Source organism: Sorghum bicolor, chromosome 5 (genome assembly GCF_000003195.3).
Source record: "Sorghum bicolor cultivar BTx623 chromosome 5, Sorghum_bicolor_NCBIv3, whole genome shotgun sequence".
Lineage (NCBI taxonomy): Eukaryota > Viridiplantae > Streptophyta > Magnoliopsida > Poales > Poaceae > Sorghum > Sorghum bicolor.
In genome coordinates this window covers 71,439,600-71,458,988 of record NC_012874.2, presented here as the reverse complement: position 1 = coordinate 71,458,988, position 19,389 = coordinate 71,439,600, and the positions used below count along the sequence as shown (strand labels likewise).

The 19,389-nt window shown below is 48.9% G+C and overlaps 3 protein-coding genes across 3 annotated transcripts; all 3 read right to left on the bottom strand.

Moving 5' to 3' along the window:
- Positions 11,660-12,560, bottom strand: LOC110435499. The gene is made up of 2 exons (XM_021461101.1): positions 12,186-12,560; positions 11,660-12,107 (listed from the first exon to the last, which is right to left on the bottom strand). The coding sequence occupies exons 1-2, from the start codon at positions 12,435-12,437 to the stop codon at positions 11,925-11,927; spliced, it is 435 nt and encodes a 144-aa protein (XP_021316776.1). The 5' UTR covers positions 12,438-12,560; the 3' UTR covers positions 11,660-11,924.
- LOC8086025 (pumilio homolog 1) lies at positions 16,424-17,176 on the bottom strand. The gene is made up of 3 exons (XM_021462187.1): positions 17,120-17,176; positions 16,768-16,980; positions 16,424-16,639 (listed from the first exon to the last, which is right to left on the bottom strand). The coding sequence occupies exons 1-3, from the start codon at positions 17,174-17,176 to the stop codon at positions 16,424-16,426; spliced, it is 486 nt and encodes a 161-aa protein (XP_021317862.1).
- On the bottom strand, positions 16,711-19,124 carry LOC110435498. Its single transcript, XM_021461100.1, has 4 exons — positions 18,995-19,124; positions 17,424-18,037; positions 17,120-17,329; positions 16,711-16,980 (listed from the first exon to the last, which is right to left on the bottom strand). Exons 2-3 carry the CDS (start codon positions 17,927-17,929, stop codon positions 17,221-17,223), a joined length of 615 nt encoding a protein of 204 aa, XP_021316775.1. The 5' UTR covers positions 17,930-18,037; positions 18,995-19,124; the 3' UTR covers positions 16,711-16,980; positions 17,120-17,220.

Below are 19,389 nucleotides of genomic sequence, written 5' to 3'. Positions count from 1 at the left end.
TGACCAGCAGCTTCGGAATCCTTTTTTGCTGGCCCTGGTCGTCATTGTTGTTGTAATGGGACCATGGTGGACCGTCGAGTCATCGGTCACTGCAGGTTCAATCACAGATTAAATGACTAGCTAGTGACTGTACAGGGATCAAGGTTTTACTCCATATATATGGTTAGTTGTCTTTTTGTAGGTGCTGGGTGGGTTAATATATGGAAACTACGAGGATTGTTTGGTTGTTGCCATTGATGGACCACGGGGTGATGAGATGACTTGCATCATCACATGATGGCAACCCTGTGTGTACATTGGAATGATCTCTCCGGTTCCTTGTCTTAGTTCTTATAAACCTCGTGGAAGGATGAACTTAATTATGTGCTGTCAAGTTAGGCGGTCAGATGTAGATTTCACAGTAGAGACACCAACATTGTGCAAACACCTTATTATCTCTAACAGTAGTAAATTAATAATATTGTAATCTTTATTGTTGCATACCATTACATTGTAAGGAAAGTGACAAGAATAGGTGCTTCGGTCCAACAGAACAAGTACCATATAAGGGGAATCGGTGAAAATTAAAGAACACACCTAATTTCTAACTACGTATACAGATATAACCCTTTTTTTTGGTTCTGCTATCTTTTGCTTTTTTTTAACGTTCCTTTCTGATCACCCTAGTAGAAATCGATGATGCACACATACTATTTACAGTCCATGAGCCAACCAGGCAAGGATAATAGGTTGCCCAAAATTTGTAGAAATTCTACAATATATGATTTGGTTTTTTTTCACGATCAAGGTTTCAGCCCGTTTTTCATTTAGAGAAAGGTAACCAAATGTTACAAGAGCAAGGGACAGTGGCGAGAGGCTAATAATTTGCGAACCCTGATAAGACCCAGTCCTCGGCCTCCTTGGCCACCACCCTGGCTAGCGTCAACGCATCACTAACTCTACGACGATAAAACGTCACAGCGTTCCTTTCTTTCCAAATGCACCAAGCGACGAGCAGGAGACAGGAATTGAAGATTATTGGCCTAGCTGAGGGGTCCAGTCTGCAACGCCGCTGAAGCCACCAGCCGGCCAAACCCATTTCACGTTCCGGTGTGAGAGCAACAAGGCCAAGCGGTTGCAGGAGCCTGAACCACAGCTGGTGGGCGAGAGCACATCTGAAGTAGCCCACCGTCTCTGAGGCTTATTATGCGCAGAGCACACACACACGCATCGCTGTCCTAGAGGCCTTGTCTCATTCTCCTCTCAGCAGTCCAAATGCGCCCATAAAAAGCGAGGCAACCGAAGAACTTGACCTTTAGTGGAGCTTTGGTCTGCCACAACTCCTTGGCACCTAGAAGTGAGGAGGATCCTGACAAGAAAGCCCGGTACGTCAAAGACGCTGAATATTTCTCATTAGACGACCACTTCCACACGAATCTGTCGAGCTGGAGAGGGTCGAGCGCTACTTCACGGACAACGTCCCAGACACGCAAGTACTGTCACAGTACCTGCGTTGTTAGCGCGCTAACCATGTCCTTGCCCAATGATTGTCCCGCAGTGCATATACCAAGTACAAAACGACCAAACTAGATACCTGATACACCAAATCAGGATTAATCATCAGTACCATGTACCTGCAAGTCTGCAATAATGTGCAACTGAAACCTGCTGTAGTTTTGCCAAAGCCTGATGCCGAATGCGACTACGCCAGCAGCCAAAATAAAATAAACGATGAGTCGACAAAGAACAAGAGGCCAAGTGACAACTAGGTACATGTATCCTGCCCACCGGATTTCCTTTTTGAAAGGTCAGCATGAGAGTCCCCTACCTAATTTTTGGTATTTTATATATATGGAAAAGAATACAGTATTACAGTTTACAAGGCTCTCAAAGCCCAAGGAAAAGGAGAAACAAACATTATTAAGAAAATTCTTGCACTGGGGGGTCCCTAATTTTCTGCATGGCCTTTGATACAGAAGGATTGCTTTTGTTAGCAGAACAGAAGGAAACAGCATAATGCTCGGAAATCAGATGATTTATTCATTCATCATCTGCTATTCTGCTAGGCGTAGTTAGACTATTAGAGAAGTTTGACTTAGACAAAGCTAAAACAAACTATAATTTGAATCACATGGAGTGGCCTTGTTTAGTTCACCCCAAAAACCAAAATTTTTTCAACATTTCCTGTCACATCGAATCTTGTGGCACATGCATGGAGTATTAAATATAGATGAAAACAAAAACTAATTACACAGTTTATCTGTAAATCGCGAGACGAATCTTTTAAGCCTAGTTACTCTATAATTGGATAATCTTCGTCAAATAAAAACGAAAGTGCTACAGTGTCAAAATTCTAAAAATTTTCGGATCTTCTTCTCCTCCATGGGCGCAGAAGGCTGACAGGAGCAGTAGGTGCCGATCCTCTCTTCAGTCTTCTCCTCATTCATTGTTCACCAGATGCACAGGCCTCCCCTCTGCAAGTACAACAACAAAATCAACATTAGAAGAAGGCAAGACAGGTCAATGTTGCTTGTTGCCAGCGAAGAGGCAGGATCCTGGTCACACCAGCATTCGGCAATAGGGGACATTAGCAAGGCATGTATATAGCACCATACCATTTGCACTGAGGAACTTCTCGATGGCGGCGATGAAGTGCCTGCCATGTGGGTATCGCTTCAGGCTGTCTGCATTTTTCCTGGCCACGTCCAACAACAGACCCACCTGCTGCTCCTCCGCCGTCACCACCATCTTCTGGATGACAAAGTTCGCGTATGGATTGATCATCATGTCCTGCACACACCCGCACATATATATTTTTTTCAATCATGTTCTATGTATTTTGTCTATAATAACTAGTAGGGAAATCTGCCACAGGTAACCAACCATGAGATGTTCGACGTGCTGGCTGCCGGCATTGCCGAGGATCTCATTTATGATGAGCTGCCGGTCCTCCTGGCTCCCGAACACCAAGCACTTCTCCAACACATTGGACGCGAACTTGTGTGTTGGGGAAAAGCTGCATCCTTCCCCCTGGTAGCGCCGGAGGTTATCCTTCACCTGAGGAACCTCCGACGCCTGAAACGTCGGAGGATATCCTTCGACGGGAAATGCTAATGTTCACGACTCGTCTGGTCGTGCAGAGTGTGTGCAGGGACTGAAGCACCGGCGGAGGTCCACGAGTGAGGAAAAGGTTGGAACCTCCGACCCTCCCGAGTCCGAGGATGGCAGGAGAACGCAGCCAGGCCAAGGAACCTCCGACTGGACCAGGCCAAGGAGGAACTCCCGGGGTGGCCGGGTGAAGCGACCTCCGACCAGCCGGGCTGCGGAACCTCCGACACCAAAGCGTCGGAGGATCCGCAACTGGGCGGAGGATCCGAGCCTCCGACCTGCTGAGGCCCCAGTCAAAGGATGAACGAAGGGTTCGCAACGTGAAATTACGCGAGTATATTGGGGTCAGTAGACTGCGATGAAAGAATATGCTGGAATATTCCCCCACCGTCACGGGGCATTTATGTAAATGTCGTTGGGTCGGTTTCCGGGCCCTATATAAAGGGCGTGATGCCGCCATTAATAGAGGGAGAGCATTCACTGTATTCACCTACTGTTGAGCCCACTGTACGTTACTGTTCAAGCCTCTCACGGCACCGAGTGAGAAGGTTCTCGATCTACTGTTCTGCTGGGGCGTGCGAAGCGCATCTTCCCAACATTGGCGCCCACCGTGGGGCCGAAGTATAACCTGCGATGGCTGGAAAGAGAACAAGCACCACAAGACCTCGGGGAGAGCCCTCCAGGAGAGGGAGGCCAAGGAGGGCCGTGCGGAGCGCGTACGCAACCGTGGAGGGAGAAGGTTCTGAGGGCGAGCAGCCAGAGAACGAGCAGCCGGAAACACGCCAGGAACCTCCTCCCGCCGCAGACCCGGCGCAGCCCTCGGCCACGCAAGAGCTCCAGCAGCTTCAAGCGCAATTGCGGAACCTTCAGCAAGAGCGAGACCGGATCGCTGCTGCCTACGCCGCCAGCCAAGAGGCAGCGGTGGCCGCGACGCAAGCGGCCGAGATCAGGCAGCAGCTTTCACTCCTGCAGGCAGAAATCCTTAGCATGCAACCTCCAACTCAGCCGACAATTCAGCCCGCTGTTCTGAACAGCGCCGGCCCAACATTAGATGTGCAACCGACGAACTACGGCGGCATGCTGCGGGGCACTCTGGACCTTCGTTCCCCTCTGTCCGAAGGATTGCAGACCTCGCCTTGGCCAACAACCTACAAACCAATCACGCTCCCTAAATTCAGCGGAAAGGCCGATCCGCGCCAATTCCTGATGAGTTTCGAGGCAGCCGTGGCCTCAGCTGGAGGGAACGAGACTGTGATGGCAAAATCCTTCGTGATCGCAGCCGAGGGAGATGCCTTAGCGTGGTACTCGATGCTCAGACCCGGGTCGATCTATTCATGGGAGAACCTTCGAGACAAGATTTTAGCGAATTTCCAGGGATTCGCGGTTGAATCACTAACCTCCACGGACCTGTTCCAGTGTCGCCAGAATCAGGGAGAGGCACTGCGGGAGTACTTCCAGAGGTTCGTGCAGACTAAGGCGAGAGCACCCGGTGTGCCGGAGGAGGTTGCCATTGAAGCGGCCATCAAGGGTCTTCGCATAGGACCCTTCGCGGCTCATTTAGCCAGAGAAAAGCCAGCATCCATGCACGAGCTGTACCACGAGTTTGAGAAGTATTGCAGGTCAGACAACGACTACCGCAAAAGGTTGGAAGACCAAAACTCTCAGAAGAGGCAGAGCAATGATAGAAATTCACAGAAGAAGAACCTCAGCCAGGATGAGCGCCGGCCACAGCGAGAGGCTGGTGGACAGATGATGAATATCGAGCAACCAAAAAATGACAGGCCGGAAAATAACCGTCCACCAGTGGAAGCGCGGAGCTCGGAACGCATACCCAACCAAGCCGGAAGAGGGGGTCGAAATGCGGGATGGCGAAAAAATCAAAGTCAGCGACCACGGAAACAGTATTGTTTCTTCCATGGAGAAGAGAAGGGTCACTCCACCAGAGATTGCCCAGATGCAAAAGAAACTCAGGAGAGGATCAAGAGTAGGTCAGCTCCGCAACCTCCGATACCAGTTGCTCAGCCTCGGGAAGTAAACCACACATTCCCTCAAACCTTCTACCATTCATATGTCGGAGGTTCGAGCCAGCAGCACCCAGCTCCACTTCAGCCCAGCGCGCTAGCCTCCGCTTACTATCCCAGCTTCCTACCAGCTTGGCGCCCAGCCCAGCAAACCGCGGACCACAACCTTCCACCAAACTATGTTCCTCCATGACCTCCACATATCACGTACATCGAAACCCCGCAACCCCACCAGCAGTCACTACCTCCTCCCCCAAACCAGCTACAGCTACTCCAAGCCCCACCACCACCAAAAACCGAACCCCACCCTGATAACCAGATCGGCCCTCATACACCCCTGCCCACAATTGGAATGATCTTACCAATAGCTGGGGGATCCTCAATGGAGTTCCAGACAAAGAAACAGAAGAAGGATCACCTCAGGCTCATCAACAACGTTGCAGTTCAAGGGCCAGTGAGATGCACTGATTGGTCCAGAACCCCAATAACCTTCACCGAGGAAGACCTAAGATTAGAAAGCTACCCTCACACAGACGCCTTGGTCATAACAACAAATGTTGCGGGTTGGGGAGTAAGCAGGATCTTAGTGGATTCAGGGAGTTCCGCAGACATAATATTTGCTGGAACCTTCGACCAAATGAAGCTCAGCAGAAGCCAACTCCAACCTTCGGAGTCACCTTTAATTGGGTTCGGAGGAAAGCAGATACATGCTCTGGGAAAGGTCGCCTTGCCCGTATCCTTCGGCACGACAGAGAACGCAAGAACAGAGTACGTCACCTTCGATGTGGTAGACTTGCACTACCCATATAATGCCATATTCGGGCGAGGATTCTTGAACAAGTTCAATGCAGCCGCTCATATGGGATACCTATGCATGAAAATCCCGGCTCTGCACGGAGTGATAACGGTTCACGGAAGCCAAAAGGAGGCAAGGAACATAGAAAAAGCAATCTACAAATCCTTCCGGAACATAAACTCCGTAGACTCTGCGCAGCATGAAGCTTCCCAGCCGCCAGACATGCCAAGGGGGAAAACAGACCTGGCTGATCAGGAGGAAACGAAGTGTATCCCTCTGCAGGAAGCTGTTCCAGATAAGAAGGTCACCATCTCCGCCACCCTTGGTAGAGAGGAAGAACTCGAACTGCTAGACGTATTGCAAAAGAACCAAGATATCTTCGCTTGGAGTGCCACTGACCTACAAGGAGTCAGCAGAGACATAATAGAGCATTCGCTGGACATCGATCCGAGAATGAGGCCAAAGAAGCAGAGACAGAGGAAAATGTCTGAAGAAAGAACCTTAGCCGCGAAGGCAGAAGTACAAAGACTCCTGGACGCAAAGGTCATCAGAGAAGTCATATACCCGGAATGGTTGGCAAATGTGGTCTTGGTCCCCAAGAAAAATGGCAAAATGAGAATGTGCATAGATTTTACAGATCTCAACAAGGCTTGTGTCAAAGACTCCTTCCCCTTGCCAAGGATAGATACCTCTGTAGACAAAGCAGCTGGTTGTCAGAGATTCTCACTGCTGGACTGTTTCTCTGGTTACCACCAAATTTGGCTCAAAAAAGAAGACGAAGGAAAGGCAAGCTTCACGACACCATTCGGCACGTATTGCTACACCAGAATGCCAGAAGGTCTCAAAAACGCTGGAGCAACCTTCTCCAGAATGATGGGGAAGGTTCTAGGAAGTCAGCTACAGAGGAACATCATAGCCTACGTCGACGATGTTGTCGTCATGAGCAAGCGCAAGGAAGATCATATCAAGGACCTGCAGGAAACCTTCGGCAACCTCAGATCTGCCGGGCTGAAACTCAACCCGGAGAAGTGTGTATTTGGAGTCAGCAAGGGAAAAATGCTAGGGTATATCATCAGCTCCGAAGGAATTAGAGCTAACCCAGACAAGACAAAAGCAATCATGTCAATGGCAGAACCTTCAAACAAGAAAGAAGTGCAAAGACTGACCGGCCGAATAGCAGCCCTCAACAGATTCATATCAAGATCGGCAGAACGGAGCCTCCCATTCTTCAAAGTGCTGAGAGGAGAAGGTAAAACAGAATGGGGTCCGGAACAATCAGAGGCCTTCAGGCAACTCAAGAATTACATTGCAACCAACCTGGTGGTAACAGTGCCCGAGCCAGACACTCCACTACTACTGTATGTGGCTGCTTCCGAGCACGCTGTCAGCGGTGTTCTAGTGCATGAGACAAGCGGTACTAAGGGAACGGTGCAAAGACCCGTTTACTACGTATCCGAAGCTCTGTCAGGAGCAAAACTGAACTACACGGAGATAGAAAAAATCGCGTACGCGGTCCTGTGTGCATCAAGGAAGCTCAAGCATTACTTCCAAAGCCATGAGATGAAAGTGCCCACCTCACAGCCATTGGGTGATATCCTTAGGAACAAAGAGGCTTCCGGACGTATAGGAAAATGGGCGGCCGAACTATCACAGTTTGATATCACCTATGTCCCCAGAACCTCCATCAAATCTCAAGCCCTGGCTGACTTCATGGCAGATTGGACACCTTCGGACAAAAACGAGGAGAAGGTAGTCGATCAACCGTGGACGCTGTATACAGATGGCGCCTGGGGCCAAGCGGGAGCAGGAGCAGCAGCCGTCCTAATCACACCATCTGGACTCAAACTAAAGTTCGCTGTACGGCTCGAATTCAAAGCAACAAACAACATAGCCGAGTATGAAGGTCTCATCCTCGGGCTGAACAAAGCTAAGGCTTCGGGAGCAAAAACCCTACTCATCAAAACAGACTCCCAGGTGGTGGCAGGGCAAGTAGAGAAGGAATACCTAGCACACAACCCGGAGCTGGCAAGGTATCTGGCCGTCGTAAGAGGCCTGGAGAGAAGGTTCAAGGGATTCACTCTGCAGTACATTCCAAGAGCCGAAAACTACGAAGCAGACGAGCTAGCGAAGGCAGCAGCCAACAACACCCCCTTGCCAGAAGGAACCTTCTACCAGATTGTCACAACACCCGCAACCGAATCGTTGCAAAAAGCCTTTCGCTCAGTCTTGCTGACAGAAAGCGAAGATTGGAGGCAGGCAATAGCTGATTGCCTCAAAGGCGAGACAGCTGTAGATGACGAAGCAACATCCAAGAGGATGGAGGCAAGAGCAAGGAATTACACCTCCATTAACGGGATCCTGTACAAGAAAGGCGTAGTCCAACCTTTGCTGAGATGCATATCACAAAGCGAGGGCAGAGAACTCCTACAAGAAATACACTCAGGGATGTGCGGGTCTCACATTGGACCCCGCGCGTTGTCTGCTAAAGCACTAAGACAAGGCTTCTACTGGCCAACTCACATTAAAGATGCTGAAGAAATAGTGAAGACATGCAAAGCCTGCCAAACCTTCTCACCAATTCAGTCAGGACCTTCAGCACTAACTCAGCTCATACCAGCATCATGGCCGTTGCAGAGATGGGGAATGGACCTGGTAGGGCCAATGCCAACTGCCCAGGGGGGAAACAAATTCGCAGTCGTGGCCATCGAATACTTCACAAGATGGATTGAAGCTAAGCCACTGGCAACCATAACCTCTGAAACAATCAGGAAATTTTTCTGGCAGAACATAGTCTGCAGATTCGGAGTCCCACGCTTGCTCACAGTTGACAACGGGAAGCAGTTTGATTCAGACAGGTTCAAGGAATTCTGCCATCACATAGGAACCAAAATTGCTTTCGCGTCTGTTTATCACCCAGAGTCAAACGGGGCCGTAGAGAGAGCAAACAGAACAATATTCTCCGCAATCTCCAAGACCTTACTCAACCTACGCAAGGGGAAATGGGCTGAAGAACTACCAAGAGTTGTATGGTCACATAACACAACAGTTTCAAGAACAACTGGATTCACTCCATTCAAGCTCTTGTATGGGGAAGAGGCAATGTTGCCCGAAGAAATCAAGCACCAAAGCCTGCGTTCCATGAAGCAGCAGTTGGCTGAAGATGAAGAGTACTGCAAGGAAACCTTAGAATCAATAAGACTTGAGGCAGTGGAGAACATTGCAAGGTATCAACGAGAAACCAAGAATTGGAGAGACCGCAAGGTAGTACGAAAAGACATACAAAACGGAGACCTGGTCCTCAGGAAAAAAGGAGATCACCCAAACGCTGGTAAATTGCAACCCAAGTGGGAAGGACCTTACACAGCAATACAAGCAGGAAGGACGGGATCCTTCTACCTGAAAGACCTCGAAGGAAGAACCTCCACCCACACGTGGAACGTCGACAACCTACGTAGATTTTACATTTGAGTGTAAGGATGACCCCTGCAAAATAAGCGGCGGCATCCACATCCCCAAATACGCTAGTTTTCTTTTTCTCTACATTTTCGCATTCCAAGGTCTGCACTCTTTTCCTCACAGGGGTACTCCTACCAGGAGGTGAGGTTTTTAACGAGGCAGAACCTATGTAAAAACCTCTGAAATATAAAGAGGAATCCACCCCAGAACCAAATCCCAAAAAGTCGAAAAACAGCCAGTAACGAGGCTGCAGCATTCGACAAAACATCACGTGATCACAAGGACCCTCCGCAGCTTTCATTCAACAGCTCAGAAAGCTCGGAACGTCCTCAAAGGTGAAAAAACACCAAATCCTTAGCAAAAGACCTAGCCAAGAGCCGGGCAGCAAGGATAACACGGCCAAAAAGTGAAAAAGTCCTGTCCTTCTCAGGCATCACAACATGGCCAGAAGGAGCAAAACCTTCAAACCTGACAAAGACCTGAGGAGAATCAGGCATCAGGAACCACATTATTTTCACCAAAAGGCAGCAGAGGTCTAACATTCACAGGACAGACCCCAACAAAATTCACAAAACCTTCACCAAAATAAGGTCGAAGGTATCCTGCTACTCTAAGCAGACCCCCAACAAACAAAGTGTGAAATCCAAACAGAACTACAATAACCCTCTGTCAGATACAGCAAAACCAACTACCACAACAACCATCAATAACCCGATAATAAATTTTGACCTAACGGAGTACATAAAATAAATGCGTGAAACCCTATAAAACCAGGCTCACCTTACCACCACCCTCAATCAGGATCAGCACACAAAGACCCGAGCATCGAGTGCAAACCTAGCAGTCAAAAAGCAAAATCCTAGGCCACCATGGAAGCAGGAGTTAGCCTCACAACACCAACACAAGTTTGTATCGCACGAAGCTTCGTAATACTAGAACTACGGCGTTGTGATGAACATCGACCACAAAGTCGTGAACAGCCACAACAGAAACAATGGAAGTCAGACTCAGAGGTCTCTGAAGGGTATCGCACGAAGTCTCGTAACATCCCTTCAGAACCTCCGACTTAAACAGCCGAAGGTTCTCCTCGACAACACTCCACGGGAGTCGAGCAAAGGAAAAAAATAGCACAATTCGGCGAAGGATCCTCCGCGCCAAAAAAGTCGAAGGTTCTAAGGCCAAGAAGCGGCGATCCTCCGCGAAATAGAAAATCAACAACTCCTTCGCAACTTCAGGCATCAAGAACAAGCAAGCCACAGCAACACAAAGATCCTTAGGATCAACACCACCGTAACGTTGCAATATATAAGTGCTGTAGCGCGAAGGTTGTAATAAAAATGAGATCGAAGGTTGTAGCAAACTTAAAAACTTTATTATCAATGAAGAAATCATTACAAAAGTTCGTTTACATAAAATGAATAAAATCATCCTTCGACCCAGAAAAAGTCGAAGGTTACAGATAGCTTGTACAAGTTCAACTTAAAAATCATCCTTCAACTAAACAACCGAAGGATCTATGAGTCACATACAAATTATAAGCGCGAAGGTTGTCAAAATTAAAAGGCGCGAAGACCATGTAGTAAAAATATCTGACCTTTATTAACCGTATACAATGTACATAACACAAGCTTACAACAAAAAATGAGAAACATCCTCCGACCGTAAAACGCCGAAGGTTCTAAGACCCTCGCACAATTCTAACATACGAATCTGGAAAAAGCCTAAGATCATCACAGTAATCACGAACAAGGAAATCAACTAAGTCATCTATACTACGCGTAGGATACTTGTGGCGCCACCAGTCAATTAGATAACCCCTCGCGTACAAATCTCCACGCTTGAACGTCACCGGGGTAACGTAACTTCCTTCGACAAAGTTCGAAGGAAGATCTTCCAGCGGAGAGGAATTCACAACCTGCGCGCAGAAAATAACAACTTCAAATCCAACAAAAACGAAGGATAGAACTAAAAAGCCAAACGAAGCTTTCGAACCTCCGGAAAACCTTGAAGAAAAGGCTCAGCAACATCCTCAGAAGCCTCCGCCACCCAGCGTACCCTATCCCTCTCACCAAAGATGCGAAGGATAGGATATGACAACTACATAAACACATCAAATCATGTCATAAAAAATATAACCAAAACCTACGATAAACGAAAAGAAAAACAAAATCATCCACCTAAGCCGGAGGCCATGAACCTCGGCGCGCAAACGACTGGATAAATCCAGATCCTTCGCCATCAATATCATATCCAACAAACTCGAACATATCCACCAATCTCATGTTAGGGAAGGCAACTTGCCAATACTCCCACAATTCGCCAGAAACATAAATCCCTTTGTAAAAAAACGAAAGGGGAGTAATGAAACGATCCTGCGCAGGTCCTCCGCCAGAGACCTGCGCAGGATCAAAGTGTAAAACAAAGGCTTATCTGAAAACAACTCAATATATTAAATTTTCAACAGTCTTTACAAAATAAAACACAACCTCCGGCCTTACTTACAAAAAAAGCGTCACATGCTTGGACGCAAAAAAGACTAAGAAAAACCTAAAAACTAAAAGGCCTCACACCTGAGGCGGAGGAGGAGCAGGAGCCTCGGGCGTCTCTGAAACCTTGGCACCAGATCCCTCCGGAGCTTCGGCACCAGTATCACGAGCCTCCGCTTCAGGCTGGGTCGGAGGACACGCCTCACTCGGTGGACGCGAAGGACCGGCCTTGACAACCTTAGCCTTCTTCTTCGCAATCTCCTACAAAATACCCATCTTAATTAACATTGCAAAGCAGCGAAGCAAAGTACAAAAAAGAAATAACCAAATAATACAAACCTCAGCTCGACGATCCTCCGCCATTTTCTTCGCCTCATCCCGCCCAAACCTAATCCAGAACGAACTGATAAAGTTCCGGACAGATTTGCGCAGGGAAGGGGTCCCTTCGCCAACGTCCTCCGCCGCGGCAAAATCCTCCTTGGCGACTCCCTCCGCGTGAGAGCAACCTCCGCGGCGCAAAAGCCTAGCGAAGGAGCTAACCGCGGCCAAAGCCCCAAAATCAACAGCACCTCCGACAAAGTCGGGGAGCATGCGGATATGAGACTTCAGCCACGCGAGGGCAGCCCCAACATCGCCGCCGGGCGGAGGAGCAGAGGTGCTTCCCCCAAACTTCGCAAGCGAGTCGGCATAGAGCCCGACAATAGCTGCAGCCTCCGCTTCCGCCTTCTGTATGCGAGTCTGCAGCTCAGCCGCAGACGTCCGCTCAGCGTCAAGCTCTTTGCGAAGGCGTTCAGCAATGTCCTCCGCCTTCTCAGCTCGCTGCAGGGCTACGTCCCTAACTCTCCCCGCCTCAGCAACACTTGTGCGGAGGACCGCCACCGAAGCTTCGGCATCCTCTTTCTCCTTCTTTAGAGCCTCCGACCCAGCCTTGTAGTCATCCCTCTCCTTTTTCAGGGAGTCAACCTCCCTCCTGACGGAGGAAAACTCCCTAACCTCCTCCGACAGACGAGCCTTCTCAGCCTCCAAGGTCTCGTTCTCCTTCTTCAGAACACCAATTGCCTCATCACGGCAGATAACCTCCCGAGAGCAACGCTCCTCTAAGGCGGCAGCCATGTGATGACCCTGCTCAAAAATAAATAGTTACAACAAACCTCCGAGTGAAAAACCGCGAAGGAAGATACAACAAAGCGCAAACTTACAAGGCTATGGTGCTCATATTGCACGCGAAGGAGCGTGTCAAAGTCCATGCCGCGAAGCTTCTGACGAAAACGATCTGTAAACCAAAAACAATTAAGAAAAACCATCGTAAGAAACAAAAAACCATTGGCGGAGGCCAGAACACTAACCTCCGACCAAGGAATGAACCTCGCGCAAGGCATCAGTCCAACCTGTGATCGAAGGTTCAGAAGCACCTGCACATAACAAAAACGAACCTTAGAATAAAATGCCAAAAACAAACCAAACCGTTGAAACCAAAAAAGAGGAAACTCACCAGGACCAAGAACATCAGCAGGCGAAGGCCTGTTGGCCAACGCAGAAGGCGCAGGCTCACGCGGCGGAGGAACGGCAAGCCCCTCCTGCGCAACGCTGGCGCCTTTAGCCATCTCCTCCGCGGTAGCCAGCCCAGCAAAAACTTCCGCTGAAAGATAAACCAAAAACATGAGAACAAGTCAATCAAAACTTGCATAAAAACAAAATAATCAATAAAAAATCATTACCCATGTATAACGAGTTAATACCGTCACCAGCCGGACGAAGGGGAGCCTCCGCCCTCCTGATCCTCCGAACGGAGGCGGACTCAGCTTCGTCGCTGGACTCCACCTGAACCTCCTTAGGCGGAGACCCTCCGCCAACGGAAGCAACGCGCGGACCCTCAGACGCTGCAGGATTCGCCTCCCGCGCAGGACTCGCCTCAGGGGCCTCCGCGTCGGAAGACTCCTCCCCAAGAAGAGACGCGAAAGGCGCGCGCACAGAGGAGACCGCACGCGAAGCTTCAGCTTCAGGAGCTCCACCAGCAGCAGCGGCCTCCGCATGTGCAGAAGCTACCGAGTTCGACTCGGCACCAGATGAGCGGGCGGAGGAAGACTCCACAGGATTCTCTAGCACAACCTCCGCCCTCCGCTTCTTCGCAAGCTGCTTGACTGCGCCATCCCCTCTCCTCTTCTTCGACTCCGCCAAGGCGACAGCCTTCGAGGAGTCCTTCTTCTTCTCCAACCCAAGCAAAACATCCGGAGGAATAACATAATCCTCATACTCGATCCCCAATTCCTCAAAAACGCGGTTGAACCGGGGCATCGTCCCAAGGGCAGACCTCCGCTGGAGATATTCCTTCTCCGATATCTTCCCGACGATCCTCCGGGCAGAAACCTCCACACGATCAAGGAAGGACTCCTTGGTCTCATCCTCCGGAATACCGGCGCCGAACCGGGGAAACGGCAACCCCTCCGGGGGACCAAAAACAGGAACTTGCACCATCTCAATGGTGAACTCATCGGTCCTGCGGCCAAGTGGCCAATAGTCAGCAGCGACCATCTCCTCAACCAAATCCCGACCTCCGGAATATCGGCATGCCAGCGCAAATGCCTTATCACAAGCAATTCGCTCCTCCGACATCTCCTGCGAAGGATCAACCTTCGAGAAAGGCTTCAACTCCTTCATCAGCGACGCGTAAGGATAAACCTTATCAACGCTGCCGTCATCTAAAGTCTTCGACGCAGCGGGGGTCCTCACGTAGAACCAAGCTCTCATCCAATCCTTCTCCCACTTCCCCTTTTGGCAGTAGGAGATCTCGCACCTTGGCCCAGGCATTGTGCGGCGCGGCATGAACGCGCAGCTTCCAAACTGCGCAATGCACTCAACACCTTCGGCATCCTTCACCTTTTTAGGCTGGCGCTGGAGCTCAAAGTACGAGCAGAAAGTGTCGATGTGGGGCATAGCCCCGTAGGATTCGCACGCCCAGGCAAATTTGCTAAGGGTCAGTATCCCATTAGGGCTGAAATGCTGCAGCTCCACGTTGAAACTCTCCATCACTTCGCGAAGGAAATGATACGGAGGCATCCGAAGTCCGCAAGTAAAGAAGTCCCTGAATACCACCGCATACCCCTCTTCAGGCGCAGGCACCGTCTGACCCGCAGGAGGAGCCTCCGCACGACCTTCCTTGAAAAATCTTGCCTCAACCATGTCAGCGATATCCTCCGCCCTCACAGTCGACTGCCCGAATTCAAAAGTAATCGCCGCCATCCCCTCAAACTCCTTCGCACTGATCAGATCACCGACAGAAGCTTCGACGTCGGACAACGTCTCCTCCAGATCTTGAGCTGCAGCCACCTCAAGCATCCACTCCTCAAACCTCCGCAACCAACCTCCTGACCTCACGCTAAGGAAACTGCGCAAAGGACCAGAAAAATCTGACCTCGAAGGACGCGGTGAAGGAAACTGAGCCACCGTAAAACCTCCGACAACACTTTAGAACTAAACGCACTCGAGCAGCTCAGAGAGAAAGACGTAGCGAAGGAAGGTGTGCAGGCAATGAGCAGCAGGGGTCAGAGCTCAAAGCTCCCCAGCACCTCCTTTTATAGGGGGGGGGCCTGCGACCGCGCGGCCGTTGCGATTCCCCGCGCCCAACGGCTATAAGCGGAGGAATCGGACAGACCGTTGCGCTTCATCAATGCCAACGGCTAACTCCAACGGCAATAAAATCCTCCGCAATCCTCCGCAATCTAACGCGCGTAGGATACTTAGCAGCAATGATCGGAGGATCCCGGCAAAATAAAGAAACAAGAAAAATTACGACTAAGTAAAAGAAACAGTTATCCAACATTTGCTAACAAACACATCCTGCGCACCAGGGGGGAAGGCAGCAACCATGCTCGTGACCTCCGCAGCGTAGCATGTTTTTGAGCACATGGACCGCAGGAGTGCCATTAGCCCAAAAAGGGGGGAACTGTTGGGGAAAAGCTGCATCCTTCCCCCTGGTAGCGCCGGAGGTTATCCTTCACCTGAGGAACCTCCGACGCCTGAAACGTCGGAGGATATCCTTCGACGGGAAATGCTAATGTTCACGACTCGTCTGGTCGTGCAGAGTGTGTGCAGGGACTGAAGCACCGGCGGAGGTCCACGAGTGAGGAAAAGGTTGGAACCTCCGACCCTCCCGAGTCCGAGGATGGCAGGAGAACGCAGCCAGGCCAAGGAACCTCCGACTGGACCAGGCCAAGGAGGAACTCCCGGGGTGGCCGGGTGAAGCGACCTCCGACCAGCCGGGCTGCGGAACCTCCGACACCAAAGCGTCGGAGGATCCGCAACTGGGCGGAGGATCCGAGCCTCCGACCTGCTGAGGCCCCAGTCAAAGGATGAACGAAGGGTTCGCAACGTGAAATTACGCGAGTATATTGGGGTCAGTAGACTGCGATGAAAGAATATGCTGGAATATTCCCCCACCGTCACGGGGCATTTATGTAAATGTCGTTGGGTCGGTTTCCGGGCCCTATATAAAGGGCGTGATGCCGCCATTAATAGAGGGAGAGCATTCACTGTATTCACCTACTGTTGAGCCCACTGTACGTTACTGTTCAAGCCTCTCACGGCACCGAGTGAGAAGGTTCTCGATCTACTGTTCTGCTGGGGCGTGCGAAGCGCATCTTCCCAACATTGTGATAACACATGCTCAACACGCGCCTGTCAAATTTCCTCACTATCATGGATCGCTGCGTCTGACCTCCATGCTCGAGCAAGTGCTGCACCACATAGTTTCCAAATGGGTCTGCTGACAGCTTGTTAGCAAACTCAATAACTCTCTGGGAACAGCAAGCAGTTGGGAAAAGGAACTGAATCAGCTCAGATGATGATATATAAGTTGAGTTGAATTAGAGGCATGATGGCACACACATCATTGAAAACACAAATAATCGATGAGCAACCATACCTGAATCACACGGCTTCCATAGGGATGGATGGATAGTGCCTTTGCCCTTCCACAGAAGCTTCGGAAGATGAATTGGATATGCTTCGGTGGCAGGCACTCTACACATTTCTGAATAACATGGCTCGCGAACTGATCGCGAACACATTTGAGCACTTTGTGTTTGAGCTCTTTCGCTATCACAATCTTCTGATTGTGCTCCCCTACATCCAAAGCCTGAAACGAAGACAACAAGCACAGGTCATAAAAAACATGATTGCAGCCTTGACAGTTACAGATAAATACTGTATATGTACATGTACATGGCTGTATAGTAAAAATCATTTCTGAAATTATATAATATTCGCTAGCTCACCTTCTGGATGACACGGCAACCGTACATATCATGGCTTAGGGGAAGCACATGGCCCATCAGACGACTGATGAGCTCACGTTAGCAGGACTGTGGTCCATGCTCTAGAATCTGAAGGTGAAACAAATAATTTTCTCATAAACCATAATGATCTCTTGAGGAGTTGCCACCTGGATCGCCTGCTGTACAAAGCGGCTCCCATTGGCATCAGCACTGCATGCAAAAGTTGATTAAAGATAGGAATTGAAGGTAAATCATATATAGTGCAATATTGGCAGGCTGAAACTAATTAAATATTTATGCGTACCAGGATGCTGCTACTTGGCCCTTGATGTGCATGAGCCTCAAGGAAGGCTTCGTCACCGGAGCCACCGTTTGCTCCTGGTGAATAGAAGGGATCGTATTGTTGAATCCACTAGCTCCATAATGCTGGACATGAGAGGAGCCAGCAGAAGGAACTCTTTGTTGTTGAACAACCGTAGTACTAGTATCTGCCTCCACTAGATTGTCCCCATAATTTAACACCTGAGCATCATGAGCACGGTGGGTGTTCTGCTCCTGGACAAACTGCTGGGGGAGGCTCCTACAAGTTATCATGTAAGGGACATTGCAAGCACGAAAATATGCCACATGAACCCCAATCAAATGTTCATATATTTTCATGGCATCTTCGCTCAACGGTGTTGCTTCTTCATGGTTTTCCTCAGCATTCCCTAGAGCACCAAAATTCTTGCCACCAAAGACAGAAGCAGGAGCAGCAATAGCCACAGGATTTTCAGTAGTTCGCTTCACATTGTTATCCTGCGCACACATTCCTTGTGAAGAAGAGGAATGGATGCCTCCAGGAAAGAATGTTGGTAGTTGTCTCCTGGCCTGAATATGGAGGCACGGTTGCAGTGTTGTAATCGCCTTTGAATCAACCTGACGAGGAAATTGACAACATTGGTTCAGATGCACAGTACAGATGTAGTGAGAAACTGAATCTTGATGCCCAGAACAAGTTCCAGCACAATGACTCATATCCAGTACAGAATCAAAGAAATATAAGAATCTCTATAGTACATGAACAGTTCTCAGAATAAAAAAGAATAAATCCCAGCCTCTTATTACCATAATAGAATTAAATCTGTAAAAGAAAAATAATAGGTATAAGGTAACCTATTGTCCAAAAAACTATATTATCAAAGGACAATATCATTATTCGTAAGCACAAAGTGTTTTTAGATTAAATACCTGCATGTAAACACTCCATATATATAAACCACGAAGGTAACCTATTAGGCAACCTTAGAAAAATGACTTGTGATGAATCCACATTGGATTGTGCAAATAGATAACCCCGCTCTCCTCACCGTTCAACCCCCACCCTATCAGGATAGATTAGATCTAAAATACTAAGATCAAAGAGACTTCTGTGGTCCATAGGATCTATAGATCATAGATCGATGTGGCCAGTTTCCGCAAAAGAAAATAGATCGATGTGGCTAGTATAGGACAGGTACCACATCCTCCAATTTGCTAGATCCAAGATACCTATGGTAGGAAAACATTAAATGTTATACTAAACCCGAATCATAAACCAGTCTTGCTCATGTGATTGGATTGCCTCGCCTACTACTTGGTTAGATATAGAATCCCCACGGCAAGGAAAACTATATGGGTACTTCAAACTCAGATCTAAGACCAGAATGGTATATTTTGAGCTACACCAGGCCTCAATCTTAGATCTTTGATCGATCACCAACAGGATCTTAGAAAAACTATTTGTTACCAACAAGAAAAAAAATCACAGGTCAACACTCTTATAGAATGAAATTTAAAATCCTCATCTTCCAAGGCCCCAACTTGGAGAAGTTGGTGTAACATATAGTGATTTACCTTTCGGTAGCCTTAAAGGCGCCATGGTGTTAAGCAAAATAAAAGAAGACCCTGTAATGATAGTCCAAACTATAGATCTGGTGGGGGAGGTGCTAGTAGGGCAATGAGGAATATTTGGGGAGTATGTGTGTTGTGGCGGCGGAATTGGGGAGATGTGATTCAGAAATGGGTACGGGCAACTTTATATAGAAAAACCCTAGTTATGACGGTGCATCGTAGCAGGCCGAGCTTATTCATAATGCTTGGCTTGGGCCGAAGTTTCTTCTAGTTGGGCCTACCATATAATGAAGCAATGTAAACCCAAAACAAAATTTTCCTTTGAAACTAACCAGGTCATATATTGTAGAATCACTATGTTGATGGTTCAAGGGACATTAGAAATTTGGGATAATGAG

Coding starts and splice junctions, on each gene's coding strand:
- LOC110435499 (XM_021461101.1), bottom strand. CDS start 12,437: ATGCTCCCCGACTTTGTCGGAGGTGCTGTTGATTTTGGGGCTTTGGCC. Junction 12,108..12,185: donor CGGAGGATCGTCGAGCTGAG/GTTTGTATTATT, acceptor GGTATTTTGTAG/GAGATTGCGAAGAAGAAGGC.
- LOC8086025 (XM_021462187.1), bottom strand. CDS start 17,176: ATGGGCCATGTGCTTCCCCTAAGCCATGATATGTACGGTTGCCGTGTC. Junction 16,981..17,119: donor GTTGCCGTGTCATCCAGAAG/GTGAGCTAGCGA, acceptor TCTTCGTTTCAG/GCTTTGGATGTAGGGGAGCA. Junction 16,640..16,767: donor ATGGAAGCCGTGTGATTCAG/GTATGGTTGCTC, acceptor TGCTGTTCCCAG/AGAGTTATTGAGTTTGCTAA.
- LOC110435498 (XM_021461100.1), bottom strand. CDS start 17,929: ATGTGTGCGCAGGATAACAATGTGAAGCGAACTACTGAAAATCCTGTG. Junction 17,330..17,423: donor GGCCAAGTAGCAGCATCCTG/GTACGCATAAAT, acceptor TTTTGCATGCAG/TGCTGATGCCAATGGGAGCC.